Source organism: Lepisosteus oculatus, chromosome 8, assembly GCF_040954835.1.
Source record: "Lepisosteus oculatus isolate fLepOcu1 chromosome 8, fLepOcu1.hap2, whole genome shotgun sequence".
Classification (NCBI taxonomy): domain Eukaryota; kingdom Metazoa; phylum Chordata; class Actinopteri; order Semionotiformes; family Lepisosteidae; genus Lepisosteus; species Lepisosteus oculatus.
Window position 1 is genome coordinate 52,942,657 of NC_090703.1, and position 14,472 is coordinate 52,957,128.

Sequence of the window (14,472 nt, forward strand, 5' to 3'; positions counted from 1 at the left end):
TGTCTTTATACTTTGGGTCTCAAGGAAATCCCATCTCTCATCTCTCATGTTTTTTATACATAGGAGGATGGCAAATAAGTTGAATTTATCTAAAGGAACAAAACAAGGTCATTTTATGTCTATTTTTATGGTGTAAATAAGTATGATCCTTTAAGAAATCCAACAGTTCTTGAACTCTCCGTGTGTTTTAAGAAGACAATCTGTTCTAATATTTTTCACCACAGGTAGTGAACACCACTATCATTTGATACTTAGTGATACTGTGTTGACATTAAGCCATACGAAGCTAACTAATGAGTAATCACAATTTTTGCATACTCACATGCAAGGCTCAAAAAAAGTATTGAAGCAAATTTGCCTCATTTACAAGAGACAATCTGCAATAATCTTCAAGAACAGATGGCAATCCACAGGGGCCTTAATAATGTAATAAAGGCTGTGATGATAGTTATTTATATCAACATATTGCCTCCCCTATCTTACAACCATACACTTCAGACACATCATTTCCATAATGTACTGCAGCAATAGCTCATAATCTAGAATGCAAAGAATTTTGTATATGAAGATAAATCTTTCTGATTACTTACTTAATGTCTCTAATTGCTCTTGAGTGTTAATATCTTGCTCATAATTATCTTAAAATACAAAAGGCCTCCACTTATCTGTTAGACCCTGCTATTTCTAACCCAATTAAAATGCATTAGGAATCTTGGCTTTTCATTTCACATTCAGATCGAATGAAAATATTGTGGGACAATCCATGGCAGAATGCTGGCCTGTATTAATTTGGCCAGAACGCTCTTTAAGCTAGTGCAGCCCAAGTCCGTGGTTGTTCGAGAGAAACACAGCTGAGGGCGAATCCAGCAGTGCAGCAGCAGGCTTGACAATATTGAGACAATATGCACATGTAATAATGAATGAAAGAACTGTAGTTGATTTTTGAGGCAAAAAAAATCTTATTATATATGATATTCTGTATAGTTATGGTTATTGTAAGTAGCCAATGGGTTGTATTAAGAATCTGGAAACAATATTTGTCAACAAGATTCTTGTCAACATTTGCAGTTCTTCAAACATTAGAGTAACTTGTACGTTGTACAGTATGTTTATGCTGTGTGTTTAATGCGTGACATTATCATTATTAATATTTGTTTAATCCAATGTACCTGACTTATTTCTCATTTCACCAAAACTGTGCCAGAGAGCAAAAAAACACAGATTATATCAATTCTGTCTCTAATTATACTGCTTGGGTATATTCTTAGCATTATCATTAACATTGAGGGGTTATGATTATTTATTTTAATTATTGATGATCTTACTTGGTCTATTTTCAGTAACTTACCATTTTTGTAACCTTCTATTGGTAACTATAGGTATGTAAGCTCTGTGAATGTTTCATCCACTCCTGCCAACTCTAGGATCACAATGAGCCAGAATCCCATGGGCACAAGCCAAGACACCCTGGATGGGAGACATTAAGTGAAGAGTGTGTGATGAAATCAAGGACTTTGTTACTACCAATATCCCACTGGCCAACACAAAGGTGTTGGGACCACAATGACAGTATTGCCAGCAGCAGAACGCTGTTTGCTCTCCTTATTGTGTAATTTATTTTCTGTTCCCCACACATTATTTTTTTAGAATTTTGTTATTTTATCATTACTATCATTGTTATATCACTTCACTGTATTTTTGTTGGAGACTTTGGACTTTGACTTACTGTATGTGAAACAATTTTAGATGTAAGTTAATGTTTCCTAGTGGCCAGTTTTCAGGTGGAAGTGATTTTCATTCCTAGATCCTACTGTACATACAATATATCCCTTTTTTACAAAAGCTTGTACATTGCATCAAGGTTATCATAACCTCTGCCATAATAATTTGGTAATCCTCGGACATCCACAGCTAATGGCATTGTTTGGTTATCTTAGATTGAGCATAGCCTACTGTATCCCCTTTCTGATGTAAAGCATGTCTTCTTTGTTTGTTTGAGAGGTGCACAAATTCAATGAAGAATCATGCCTCAGACAATATCTTGTTTCTGCTGAATTAGATGCAGATTCTTCTACTTTTTACAATTTTTTTTTATTTTGAACCAATTTATCAATAGATATTACTTCAGATAAAATCATTCAGTGACAGTTTCAAACCAAACCATTGCTTTCACAATTTTTGTACTGCTCTTAGTGTGTCTGGTGTGTAAAGGGTAGGGTGTTCTGATAGATATTGAGTACACAACAAAGAGAAGAAATCATTAAACATTGCATTAGAAAATGCAGTTTTATAAAAATGTAAAAACTCACTGTGGACTGCATTCCAGCACCTCATTGCAGTGAATTCTCTTGCTAAAGGACAAGGAACCTAAGGGAATATTTAAACAGTTTCTCACTTTGTTCTAGTAGTATAGCAGTATGGTTATGGAACTGTGCAAAGAGATAAAGGAGTCTTATCTCATTCAATGGTTACTATTAAATATTGTGCTCACCTTAGATAGCATACAGAAGACACATACACTAGGGGATGGCATGTTAAACTATAAAGCACAAAGACTTATAAAACCTGTTAGTTTCTTTTTCCCTCATTCTGGTATGTAATTAAAAGCTAACACCCTGCCAGTGACCTTTTGGGTTATCGACTCTGTTCATATGTGCATGAACATTCATTCAAGAGATTACTTGTTACCAAATAGAGTGAAGGAAATGCATCACTCATAGTAAAATTTGTAGGGTGTATTACAAGACACTTACAAGCAATATTGTTTCATACTTCTCTGCACAGACCACAGTAAAACCCCTACTTCCAGCAGCCAGGGGACAGCTGTAGAGAAAACAATATCCACTGGAAGTCACACTGCAAAATCTGATCACTGGTGACATCATGGAAGCATCTTCATAAGATCAATAAAATGCAGCCCACCAGCTTGTGTTCTCCTGTGTACAAAACATAATTCAATGTGCAATGCTGTGCTGCAGTAAGTACAGTATTATACAATTCGGTAACATTTGTGATATTATCACTCATGGTGCTCTGTTGTACAGTATATTATGGTTGTTATTATTTTTGTGGTTGTATATCAGTGCTAAAATAACATTAAATACGCTTACATAATATTATTTAGACATTGTCTACTGTCTTAAAGCTATTTTCCAAAAAACGAAAGAGTTACACAAAATTCCTAAATACCACTCTTGATCTCAATGCATTTTTATAATTCAGGGTATGACCAGTAAAAACATTGATTTAAAGAGATTGTCTATCCTGGAGTAGCGGTTAAAGATTATTTTAGCCTGGCGTGTAGTCCAGGATGGAATCATTTTTAACATCACTAAAAGCTTCACCAACAACCTAAATTCTATCTTGAGAGAAGGTAAATATGATTGACCCAGAAGACTTTTCTTATTCATGATCTCTTTTTGTTTCTAGAGCAAAGCATGATGATGTAGAAGTCATACTGATATGGCTATTAATAATTTGTATATGTCATGTAAATTTTTAAAGTAGTCACAGTCCTTATGGACTATTTTTTCCTTAATGCTACTACTATGGGGAATATATTTTCTCTAAATAATATGTTTGTTTAAGTTAAATGTGCACATTTCACCACTTGCATCACCCTGAGTGCTTATAAATTGAATCCTTAAAAAAACTGCATAAAAATCCTTGATTGTAAAACATGAAATTAGGAAGCAGGATCTTCCAAGCTCAGTATGTTCTTTATTTCTTTGTTGGCATGACTGTCAAAAGGAATGCACAAGGTATTTTTTTATGCTCCAAGTGGTGAGGCAGTAAATCAGTGGATTTTATTTCACAACGACAATCCAGATATTCTTATTAATGCAAAGGTAAAGGCCTGTACTGTATTATCATGATGCAATACCCTGCAATTACTGTTGATGTTATTAGTTTTATAATTAAAGAGCTCTGCACTATTACATAGAGCACCTCAAGCATGACAGAATTATCAATTTTCCGAATAAAAAATCCAATCTGTGTCAAAACAGGGAAAACAAAAGTATGCTTTGAAACAAAATATAGGAGCACAATAGCATGCTTAATATTGTTTGCAAAAAACAATGATTTTGGAAAATATTTGTTATCATTTATTTTAAAAATTGTGCTGTTCCAGTTCAAAAACACTGTTCCACATTCAGACAGATGGATCCCACACAGACTGCTGGGTGTTTTAATTGCCTGTAAACCCCTTGTTCCTGTATGATAATATTATTATTCTATAATAATAATTATAGAACCTTTGACTACCATCACCTTATACTGTAGTTTGCAAAGGTGCTCATGTCACTGAGAGCCTTATTATTATTGCTAATGGTAGAGCTAATAAATGAGCAGACAGTCCCTGGAGCCTCTGGGGTGAAGGGGGGAGACAATCACAGTCACACCTTGGGAGCAGTTCATGCTTCATGAGAACAGTCCAGCTCTGGGCACAGCGGGGTCCTAATCTCTTTTCTGCTGTGCAGCAGCCAGGCCTCCACAGGCCTCTACAGCCTGCCTGTAAGTGTGGCTGGAACCAGGGGCTCCACAACAACTCCGAGGGCTGCAGGAGGCAGGAAGAAGCTGCACAAGGACTGGGTGGACTGGGACACTTTGTCCTGTGTGCCCAGGTATCATGGGGAAATTTCAGGCTCCTAAGAGCATTCGGTAATGTCCAGGTTCGTGGACTAGGAGAACAGAGACCTTGGTTTTCAGATCAAGATGCAAGTCTGTATCGGAGCTGAAGAAAAAATCGTCAGGAGGCTCCATGTTGATTTGCTTCGCCACGGGTAAAGGCAGCAAAGGTCCATGGTCTTGTTGGGTTTTGGAAGAGCCCTGCAGACATCCTGGCACGATGACACGATGGCATTCCACTGGAGCAGGGTGTGTGGTGTTACCCCCTTTATCAAATATCTCTCGCATGTGCAAGGTTTCTGAGACAATCCCACCTAGCCAGCTACTATAGGTGGAAAAAGAGGGTTCCTTACCTTCGAACACTGATCTGTCTGCAAGTGTTTGTCAGTGTTTGTCTGCAAGGGGAATCTGCTGTTCATGATGTTATTATCTTGATTAAGGGAGATATGTGTTTAGAGTACTGAACAAAACAATATCTCACGTTTGCTATGCCTGCTCTTACCGTGCTTGGTTTACTGTTATTTGATCTTCAATAAATCTGCACATACTGCACTTAGATCGAATGGCTGCAGGCATTATTCATCCTAGAAATCGCCACCGACCTTTCACGTGTCCTGGGGCTTGACCAGCTCTCCTACATACTGTAAACGGCAGAGCAGACTGGCTGGACAGCTCCTTTAGAGTTACTTGAAGGAGACAAAAATGTTCTTTAGAGTGACCTGCTTCTATAATAGATTATAATAAAACACAGATGCCTCCGTTTTAATTTGTTGTTTTGTTTTTGGTTCATATAGCAAAACATGAACTAGTGTCGTCGCTTCCTTTCTTAGCTCTCACGTTTCTGTACAGCTGACTGACTGCTCCCTGCCTGCAATCTCTGCTTATTTAACACCCAAGAGGCGAACAGTTATTGAGCGTAGAGAGTCGAGCCGGAGAGGAAATTCCATAACTGCTGAATCCAAAATTGTGCAGCCTTCTCTTCCTCCTCCTCCTCCTCCTCGCATCTGCTAGAAATGTTAAAATTCTAATGATTTAGAAAAACTAAATCGTGCTCATAATTAACTGGATTTAAAGTGGTTATGGAGAAGTATCATTCTGAACGGCGCCGATGTACAATAGTTTATTACTTTCGTATAGTCTTCACTCGGGTCAGTTCGTGGATAGAAGCTCTATATCGGTAGAAATATTATTTAGAAGAATAGAATTATAATACAAATCGTATTATTAACAAGTCTCATCGTGTCATTTTATGTATGATTCGTATGGGTTCCAGTTCTTATGAAACCGAATTCTACAATCAGCTTCACAAGAAACAGTCTAACATCCCTGTTCTGTATTTCATCAAGATCTATAATTGTAAAGTAATACTTTAAACATTAGAATCTCCGATGATACAGTATGTATATACTGTTCATCTGAAGGCAACTTGAGAACTGCCTAAAAAAAATATGTAAATACAAAATGAGGCATAGCAGTCGCTGCACAGTTTGTTTCACTGCCCTTTAAAAATGATTCGGCAGTTAGACAAAAATTTGTTAAGATAATGTTCATTATTTTGTTATTTGTTCGGATACAAACATTCATATTTTAGAACTGGAAGAGACGTACACTACGTAAACCGATGAGCGGTAGTGACGATGATTACGTTCACTTTTCTAAGTGTTATTTAGTTAAGAGTGTTTACGCAGCGATTTGTATTTAAATGCTTCGAGTATTTTCAGAAATATTGGTACTGGTGGTACGTATAGAGATTTCTTGAAAAAGGGTCCAGGTGATAGAGATTAAAAGGTCCTTCCACCTCCTAGTGTTCAGTATCAGGATTGTTCAGTAAAAGCCATCACCCAACTTCTGGATTCTAAGTCTCCTGAAAGGTAGAAGTCGGTGCATTTACATCTCCAATAATAATGTTTAAATTAAAGAACAGAAATAATTTATCGAATGGATTCGACATTGCCGAATTTTCATATTACATTATGTGCATCCCAAGCACTGAGTTTTTAAATCGGGCAAGTGCGATTTAACAGGATCTGAATGGCCACTAATGCAACTGAGAACCTTTCTGTTAATCTCTAACAAACCGATTGTTTATCTGCAAAAGACGATACTCCCCGTTTTTGTCCTTTATTGACCAATTTAGATGGACAAAACGACTTCTCACGTTTCTTAAAATGGCACTGATATGCTTAAAAAGAGAAGTCTTGTCATTTTTACAAATCGAAGACAATGTAGTTTGGATTTAGGGCACAAAGGCACTAGTGAGAAAATGACAGTTAAAAACGCGATTCAGTTCTTACAGATAAATTCTGTTCTCCCCAGCAAAACAGAATCTGCTCATCAGTTCGTGTGACGTAGAGTTCCCAAGCCCGGACTGAAGGAGGATGCAAACTAACCCAAACTAAGCACACACAGCACAGTCACTGTGGGAGTGAATAAACCCGCACAAGAGAATTCTAGCTTGCGTTAAACCCGCTGTTTCTGAGCTCCAATATTACTTTCCAGTTTGATTGTCTTTCACCTCGTACTCCATGCGACTTGATCATACAAATACCTTGGAGTGCTTATAGTTTCTATTTGACGCAAGATGAAAAACTCCGGGATCAAGAAAATGAAGCAATATCTGGGCTCCCCGTTCAGTGAGTATCTCCCTGTTACTACTAGTGATTTCAACGGAGATGCTTAAACCTGCTGCATGAATTTTCTTCCTTTTCCATGGGGATAGATTTATCGAGGTATTCCCAGACTCAAAAACACAATGTTTCTAGTGAACTAGCACACAGAATGTGCTCTGATTGCCTTCATACATCACTTGCCTTTTGGACTGGAAAGACGGTCGTTGGAGAGTCCTGCGCTTTTGCGAGCTTTGTTCAGATTTTGTTTTAAAATTGTGCGTGGTTTTATATCTATACAAAAATCCCATTTTAAAGGGTCTAACAGCGTTGATGCTAGAGCTTTCGGCTACACTGTAAAAATGCTGAACAGCGTTTTGTTGCTAAGCGTTTTAGCGGTGACCAGTTTCTCTTCGAAGACAGAAAGCCGTAAAACTTCCAAAGACCTTTGTAAGAATCGCTGCTTGTGCGAGGAGAAGGAGAGCGTTCTGAATATTAATTGTGAAAACAAAGGATTAACAGCGGTCAACCAGTTCCAGCCGCCGCAAAATAGAATATGTCAACTCTTTCTGAATGGAAACTTCCTATCCAGGCTTATTCCAAACGAGTTTCTGAATTACGGCAATGTTACCACTCTTCATCTGGGGAACAACGGGTTACAGGAGATTAAAACAGGGGCTTTCATAGGGCTGAAAATTTTAAAACGACTGTATCTTAACAATAATAATCTGGAGATTATTAAGGAAGATACCTTTATTGGTTTAGAAAGTTTGGAATATTTGCAAGCAGATTATAACTACATCAGTGCTATAGAGGCAGGGGCATTTAGTAAACTGAATAAATTGAAAGTCCTGATTCTAAATGACAACCTTTTGCCATCCCTGCCCGGCAATGTCTTTCGCTTTGTTTTATTAACTCATCTGGACCTAAGGGGAAACAGACTGAAAATGCTCCCTTTTGCCGGAGTGCTAGAGCACATTGGTGGCATAATGGAAATTCAGCTGGAAGAAAACCCGTGGAATTGTACGTGTGACTTGCTTCCACTAAAAGCCTGGCTGGATACCATCTCTGTCTTCGTGGGTGATATTGTTTGCGAGACCCCTTTTAGACTCCATGGGAAAGACATCACTCAGTTGACGAAACAAGACCTCTGCCCCCGGAAAAGTGACTCGAACCAACGGGCAATGCAGCCGCCTTCAGATTCGCAATACCAGGGTCCGACTCCCACCATAAACCCAGGAGTCACAAAAGCACCAAAGGCCTCCCGAGCCCCTAAAATACGAAACCGTCCTACAACTCGGGTAACAATTTCCAGTAAAGACAAGCAGATATTTGGACCGATAATGGTTTATCAAACGAGGTCACCCGTGCCAATTATTTGTCCAAAAGTCTGCATCTGCACTTCGCAGAATCCAGAGAATGGATTAAACGTAAACTGTCAAGAGAGAAAATTATACAATATATCAGATCTGCACCCAAAACCTTCCTATCCAAAGAAGCTTCATCTCACAGGTAATCATTTACAGACAGTGTACAGAACAGATCTCACTGAATACAGTTCTTTGGAGCTGCTACACTTGGGGAATAACAGGATAGCCACAATTCAGGACGAGGCCTTTGAAAACCTAACTAATTTACGTAGGTTGTATCTTAATGGTAATTACATCGAAAGCCTGTCTCCTTCTCTGTTTGCCGGTCTGCAAAACCTGCAATATTTATACTTAGAGTACAACGTCATAAAAGATATTTTGCCGCAGACCTTTAACGCCCTACAAAACCTTCAGCTTTTGTTTCTTAACAACAATCTGTTAAAGTCTTTGCCCGATAACGTTTTCGGAGGCACCATGCTCACAAGGCTTAACCTTAGAAACAACCACTTCTCCTATCTGCCTGTGAGAGGTGTGCTGGACCAGCTTTCTCCGTTTATTCAGATTGATCTTCAGGAGAACCCATGGGATTGTACTTGTGACATTGTAGCACTGAAACACTGGATGGAACAGTCGAGTACTAGCGTAGTAGTGAACGAAATCACTTGTGATTCCCCTTCTAAACATGCGGGAAAGCTACTGAGATCCCTGCAAAATGATGCAATTTGCCCAGAAAACAATGAGATTAAGGAGACTATGGGGGTGACAGCTATTACGGAGACAGATGCCCCTTATTCTGCTAGTACCCCTACCCAGCCCTTACCAGAGATTCATACCGAGGTACCTTTGTCCGTTCTCATTTTGGGCTTGCTAGTCGTGTTCATTTTGTCAGTCTGTTTCGGTGCGGGTTTGTTCGTTTTCGTTCTAAAAAGACGCAAAGGGGTAGAGAGCGTCCCCACGAGTGCCAACAACTTGGATTTAAACTCGTTCCAAGTCCAGTATGGCTCCTACAACACAGAAACCAGCACAGACAAGACTGAAAGCCATGTGTACAACTATATCCCCCCTCCCGTTGGCCAGATGTGTCAAAACCCCATATACATGCAGAAGGAGGAGGACCAAGTAGCTTACTACAGGAACCTCAAAGAGCTGAGCTACAACAGCCTGGACCATAAAAAGGACGAACATTCCCGCAGTCCAGCATATACAATAAGCACGGTTGAATTCATTGAAAAACAACGCTGCGGAAACAGGGATCCGGAGCTATTGTACCAGAATATAACCGAAAGAGTGAAGGAGCTTCCGACCGCTGGGGTGATAAATTATAATTTTTGCACCTTACCCAAAAGGCCATTTGCGCACCCCTACGAACCGTCGAGGCGTCATAACCAGGACAGGTTCAATAAAACTGTTCTGTACGGAACTCCCAGAAAATATTATGCCGAACAATCAAATAATGAGCATCCTTTGCTTCTCGGAAAACTAAAGACAGAACCGGACTACCTCGAAGTTCTGGAAAAACAAACTGCAATCAGCCAGCTGTAAAATCTGTATACATTTACTCAGTATTTCAATACATACATATATCTATACAGTATATTGCCAACAAACTGTAAGGACAACATGTAAACAACGTGACATTACTTTTTCTTTTCTTCCCCTGCTGTACAAACGAGATTTTTTTAAAAAATATATGCAGTACAAGGTGTTTATTTAACTTTTGTCTAAGTTTTAAATTATTACATACTTGAAAAGTTCTCACGGTAGCAAGAATTGTCGCAAATGTGTGTAATACAGTTTTTCTGTTTTCTTTTTCTCTAAAATGGATCTTGGACTTCTGCTTTCAAATTCCAAACAAAACTGAATTATTTTACAATATCGTGCTGTATATAATATCAGGTATTGTGTGCGCAACACCTTTACCGGTTACATCCGCTTGGCGCCCTATTTTTATTTCCAAGAAGTGCCTTTGCACTTAAAATATGTTAACGTTGCTTTCTGCTGTAAGATGAAGTTTTATATATATATATTACGTATTGTATTTTAAGAATATCGATATGTAAAATAGAATTCTATGTCAATTACATTAAATGAAATTGAAAAGTATTCCTTATGTGAAGAAAAACATTTTTGTGCATTTTACGTGCCTTTTCAGACATTAAATAGAAAACTATACAAATATGATTTTACGGGTTTGCAGTAAGGTTGATCACCACTTATAAGCTTCAAGTGACATTGAATTAAGAAATACTTCTAGGCTGATGTGTTAATATATAATGTTGTTTTCAATAAACTCATATTCATTTAATAACCATATTTGAATTGACATAATTCTAGTATTGTAAATTTGTCAGAAATGTAAACGATTCTTGTGTTCCTATTTTTATATTAGTTATTGCAAATCATAATGACATTTCTATATATTTGTAATTTTTCTCACACTTTAAAAATGGGTGTTCATACAGTACACGCTGTATCACTGTAAAAAGTGTATTCTATGATTTTAAGAGCAAAAAGTATATACAAACACAGCAGTAATACACCACACCTAATTATTTTTTTTAATTCTCTTGTAATCCCTGCAATCTGGTATGTGGCCAAAAGGAAAATTAACAGTTTTGAAAAGAAATGGTTGTGAGAAAACAAAAACAATGCAATATCAGCATTTACTTTCATGATGAATACAGCCTATAACCACTCTTTGTGTGAATGCAGAGAGCACTTTTATTTCATCTGAATATACAAAACAATGTTTCATCTTAACCTTGAATGTTTTGATTTATAATTACAGGTTTTGAATGATGCTGTCTGCCAGAATCCATGCACTTGGTTCTTGGTTCAGTATGTTAGATGCTGAAGTACTGTACAGGCATTGCAAGTTTTGCCATTCTGTGGCATACTGTAGTAACTACTGTTAGACCACATGAACATCAATGCAGAGTTTACACTGATAATCTATTAGAAAATAATGGTAATTGATACTGTTCCAAAGAAACCAAAAAGTTTGTCAAAAGTGTCAGGAGTTAATTCATTAATGTTTTAAAAAGAATATGCATCATACTTCAAATTTGCTATGCTTTGGATATTACAAATCAAGTGTGAAGTCTGTCTGATCTGTCTTTGAGTTTCTTTGGTGGGGTGTGGTGGCATTCTGTAGATATTGGCTGTGTTGGTACTTTTGATTTCCCTATGCTTCGGCTGAGGACAGTAAGTATTGTGTATCATTAAAAAAGATCTAGAAATAACTGGAATTATATTTGTTTCTGTTAAATAACAGAGGCCATAAGACTGCTAGTATTTTCCATACAATGTTATGGAAAAGATCCATACAATTTTGCTTCCAGTAGTTACACCGGTTACCTGAAGGCAAGGAGTTACACTCATAATGTATTTGTAATACAATGTACTCATAATATTTTGGTACAGTATGTCTGACAATACTGTATAACAGCAACAATAATGACAACCCAATGAATATTCTGCAAGGTTCATCCTCTTCTGCTTTACAGAACTAGTCAAGACTGGCATGTGCGTCAGTCCAAGTCCTGCCTCTTTGCTAGAGTGTGCTGTGGAACCTCATCAAAATTCACATTCATACATCAAAACTTAAACCATCCCTATAGAGTAGTGTTACAGATTATTGTTATTATTATTGATCAGCAATATGTGTCAGTGATTGCTAGTGTAAGATGTGACTAGCATGTTGTTGAACACCTCTGTCAGTGATGGTGAGGGACATGAGATGCACATGACCTGCATGCCAGCTGTTTGCCTGCTGGAAAAAAGGTTTATACCTGTTAAATCTGTGAAAGTGGTGTGCAATTTCAGTCAATATCTGTGCTATTGTCCTATTAACATGCTATAAAGAGTGATAGGTCATAGAATGCATAACTAGGAAGATGATTACAGCTATAAAGGAGAGCTTATTTTTGGTTCCTAGAAATGTCTTGTCAATGCTAGCTGTTTGTTGTCTACATGTAAATGATTAAGGATTAAGGATTAAAAGCAACCAGGCGTAAAAGTAATGGCATATGTAATTTATTACCAAGAGCATCGCAGTACCAACACTTTGGCATTTCACACTCACTGCTTTTCCGCATCCATTGCTCCAGAACAACTGTGTATACGTTCATTAAGCAAAATGTCAGACAAAACAGACATCCACAGAGCTTCAATCTAATTATCGCCGATGAAGTTATTTATCTAAAAAATAATAAGTTAAAAGTTGTTGCATTTTGATAATTTGATAACCAAGCTAATGCAAGGTACTGAATGCATCTGTAAAATAATTGTATCTTGAAGTGTTATTAGCTTTCTGAGTTTTTGTCAGCAGCAAAACATTTAAAAAGACTGTTTGCCTGCAAAGTACTCTTTGAAGAACTAAGGTTTCTTTTAATCTGAGTGTGCTTATTTTTATTACTTTCTGTCTGTCAGTCTGACACAGTTTGCAACTGTGAACATAAAAAGGTTAGAATTTTGCCTTACAATTCACCAACATGATGTAAGACAGTTATATAAAGAGATGCAGGCAATAGCTGGTCACTTGAGGCTATTTGACATGCAGATAGGCAAATCTGCAGAAAAGAGTGACTCACTGGGCTCTTGTCAGGCATTTGGGGATAGGGGCATAGCTTTGAGCTGTTCTTGCCTGCTTTGTAACCAGTTTCAATATATTTTTGCTTTATTTGTTTTCTCACAGGATTTACGTTTTGTAGATATATGTTAGAAATTCAGGAAGAAAAGATGTGGAATCTAATCAGAGATAATGCATCACTCAGAATAGCATCGATCTTAAGTTACTAAGGCCTAAGGAAAAAAGCTAGAACACCAAAATGTGATTAATCTAAACCTTTTCTAAAATAAGACATTTAGATTTAACTAGAAAAGAGTGCAATCAGATTTAAGGTGATGCAGATAAAGCCTTAATAGTGTTATACAGGTACATAAGAAAATGCTATGAGCTAAATCTGACACACACACACACACACGCACACACGCACACGCTACCCTGAGGGACTTCTGCTAAGACAGTGAAGAAGAGACTAGTGTTGAAGTACTGTACCGAGCACAGGATGCTGGGAAGAAAAGTCTGATATTTCTCATTTATAGGGGAAATGCATCTGCTGGCTTATCTTCCTCCCGGATATGTGCTGTAAAACTCAGGAGGCCCATTTATTACATTCCTGCCCATTGGCCCTGTATCTGTCCCGACTCTGTATCTGTCTGTAACCTGTTCTTTAAAGATGATTCTTATATTCATAGTTTTCCAGTTTCATACATTTTTTTCATCTATAGGAAATGTATGATGTGTATCGTAGCTTATCTTGTGTTTGGAAAGAGCCTTCTTCTGAGGAGTTCCTGGGGTTTTGGTTCAATTACCTTTTGAAGTTGCACACTTGCTGGTTTTGTAATATTACATAAAAATATTCATTTTTGAATAAAAATGGTAAAGGACAACATAAGATAAAGCCAATGGTTTGCAGCATCCTTGATGAGTGTGTTTGTTTCTTTACAGTAAGATGTCCCCAGGCAGTGCATTACACAGCACAATTAGAGCATTCTATGCAGCTCACAAGATACATTTCTTCTATATTACATGCCATTCAAACAACACCACCCATGTAGATAGTAAACCATTTGAATTTGCGGCTGAATTATTAGAAGATAAATGGGTAAATGGATGAATAGGTTTTCTTTCATGTGGAACTTTTCATCCACAGGGAATCCCCAAATGCTTTTCAATAATGCCCAGCCAAGCAACCAATTATCTTATGATAGAATAAGACTATTTTTTGCATCTGATCGATTAATCTTGCCCTTACATAGATCTCAAAATTTGCCAGAAGTGTTTTCAGCCTTTTATTATACTA

The 14,472-nt window shown here is 37.5% G+C and overlaps 1 protein-coding gene across 1 annotated transcript; it reads left to right on the forward strand.

The window, feature by feature from the left end:
• The first annotated feature begins 6,500 nt into the window (after positions 1 to 6,500).
• slitrk2 (SLIT and NTRK-like family, member 2) lies at positions 6,501 to 10,916 on the forward strand. The gene has a single exon (XM_006632926.3). The coding sequence runs from the start codon at positions 7,598 to 7,600 to the stop codon at positions 10,145 to 10,147; it is 2,550 nt and encodes an 849-aa protein (XP_006632989.1). The 5' UTR covers positions 6,501 to 7,597; the 3' UTR covers positions 10,148 to 10,916.
• Positions 10,917 to 14,472: the final 3,556 nt, after the last annotated feature.

Bases quoted from the DNA above. Each gene is read 5' to 3' on its own strand.
- slitrk2 (XM_006632926.3), top strand. From the start codon at position 7,598: ATGCTGAACAGCGTTTTGTTGCTAAGCGTTTTAGCGGTGACCAGTTTC.